This window comes from Cyprinodon variegatus, unplaced genomic scaffold, assembly GCF_000732505.1.
Source record: "Cyprinodon variegatus isolate N-32 unplaced genomic scaffold, C_variegatus-1.0 Scaffold1599, whole genome shotgun sequence".
NCBI classification, from domain to species: domain Eukaryota; kingdom Metazoa; phylum Chordata; class Actinopteri; order Cyprinodontiformes; family Cyprinodontidae; genus Cyprinodon; species Cyprinodon variegatus.
This window is the reverse complement of record NW_015152052.1, coordinates 24,782-26,209: the sequence shown is the minus strand read 5'-3', so window position 1 is coordinate 26,209 and position 1,428 is coordinate 24,782. Positions and strand designations below refer to the sequence as shown.

General features: G+C 35.8%; 1 protein-coding gene across 3 annotated transcripts in view; it reads right to left on the bottom strand.

The window, feature by feature from the left end:
• pih1d1 (PIH1 domain containing 1) overlaps nucleotides 1-1,428 on the bottom strand; it is a 49,064-nt gene that overhangs the window by 24,362 nt on the left and 23,274 nt on the right. For all 3 annotated transcript variants that reach the window (XM_015403952.1, XM_015403953.1, XM_015403954.1), the window contains exons 3-4: nucleotides 964-1,021; nucleotides 300-488 (exon numbers count right to left, since the gene is read on the bottom strand). In XM_015403952.1, coding sequence (XP_015259438.1) covers nucleotides 300-488; nucleotides 964-1,021 — 247 coding nt within the window. The remainder of the gene's footprint in view (nucleotides 1-299; nucleotides 489-963; nucleotides 1,022-1,428) is intronic.

Sequence of the window (1,428 nt, the reverse complement as noted above, 5' to 3'; positions counted from 1 at the left end):
CACATTTTGAGGGAAAAAAAAGACGTTTATGTGCGCCTTTTAGTCATGAAAATACGGTAGTTTGACAAATACACGCAAACACTGATATTTTTAGTATTCTTTTCTTTCTTTTTGTCCAATCATCATGTCTGACTGACTGAACCCAGATGTACAAATACATATTCCCCTTCAACTACATGACTTCATGCGGCTAGTAAAGAAACAGAAAGAATAAAATGCCAGCAGCTAAAAATAAGAACTAAGAAAACATTTTCCCAGTAAACCTTTAACATCTGCAGGCTCCTGTTTCTGTTACATACTGTTGTCAACTTCTGTGTGCGGCTCCCCGAGGCTCATAGGAACTCTGTAGCCGCTGGGATCCTCTGATTGGAGCAGCTGTACAAGTTCCTCTCTGGAGAGTTCGGGCGGGCATGGGACAGAGTTTGACTGGCAGATATTTATGAAAACTTTCTCCTTTCCTGGCTCAGAGGATGTCTTCACACAGATACCTGCGTATAGCAAAATAAAGAGAAAGGTAAAGAGAAGAAATGCAAAAAGAATAGAATAGAGATACCAGAAAAATGACCTCTAAATAATCTTTACTGTATGAGAAAAGAACTAATTCCAGAATGTTTTATAGCACAGAATAATAATTCCCTCCAGGTTTCATCTGTTGTTACTTATAAACCAAAAACAGAGTGAAAGGAATGTAGAAAAGCCAAACCCAGCAGTGTGAATCTTCCCTTTTAACCCATAAAACAAACAGCTGCAGTGTCTTTCTTTTGTTTACAAGTTTTTAAAAACAAAGATAAGAGAGTCATATATTTACCATCTTCTTCTGTCAAGAAGTTAATGTAGATTAAACTTTTCACATGCTAGCTTATAAGCCAACAGGCTCTTTTGAGAAATGTTAGTGACCAGATATTTTAGCTTTGTCACCATAGGTTATTTTTTAAATCTAACTTTATGTTTGGAGAAGCTTACCTGGTTGAGGCCGGATAAGTTTAGATTCTTGAGTTTCAGTCGGCAGATTTCCCATCGTCTGCATAAATGACAGTTGGGGAGATATTAAAACAAAGAGCAAACTTTTATCTAAGTTTAAGCTAAAACCAATGATCTAAATGTTCTCTCTTCCTGGAAGCTTAAAACATGTAACACCTCAGTTACTCTTTAATGTCTTGTCAAGTCCAAAAATAGGGGTTAGACATTCACTAAGTTTAGGTTTTCATAACTAGGATGGATATTGAACAATTGAAGTGGAAGGACTACAGATTAATCAGAATTTACCAATGATTGTAAAATTCACTAACTTATTAAGTAATTGATTAATTGTTAACTGGATAACACAGACATATGATGGGAGAAATTATTTTACATTCTATTCTTATATAAACCTGAATGTGAGCATTCGTTACACAAAAGTATTCACCCGAGCTCCACACCTGCTAT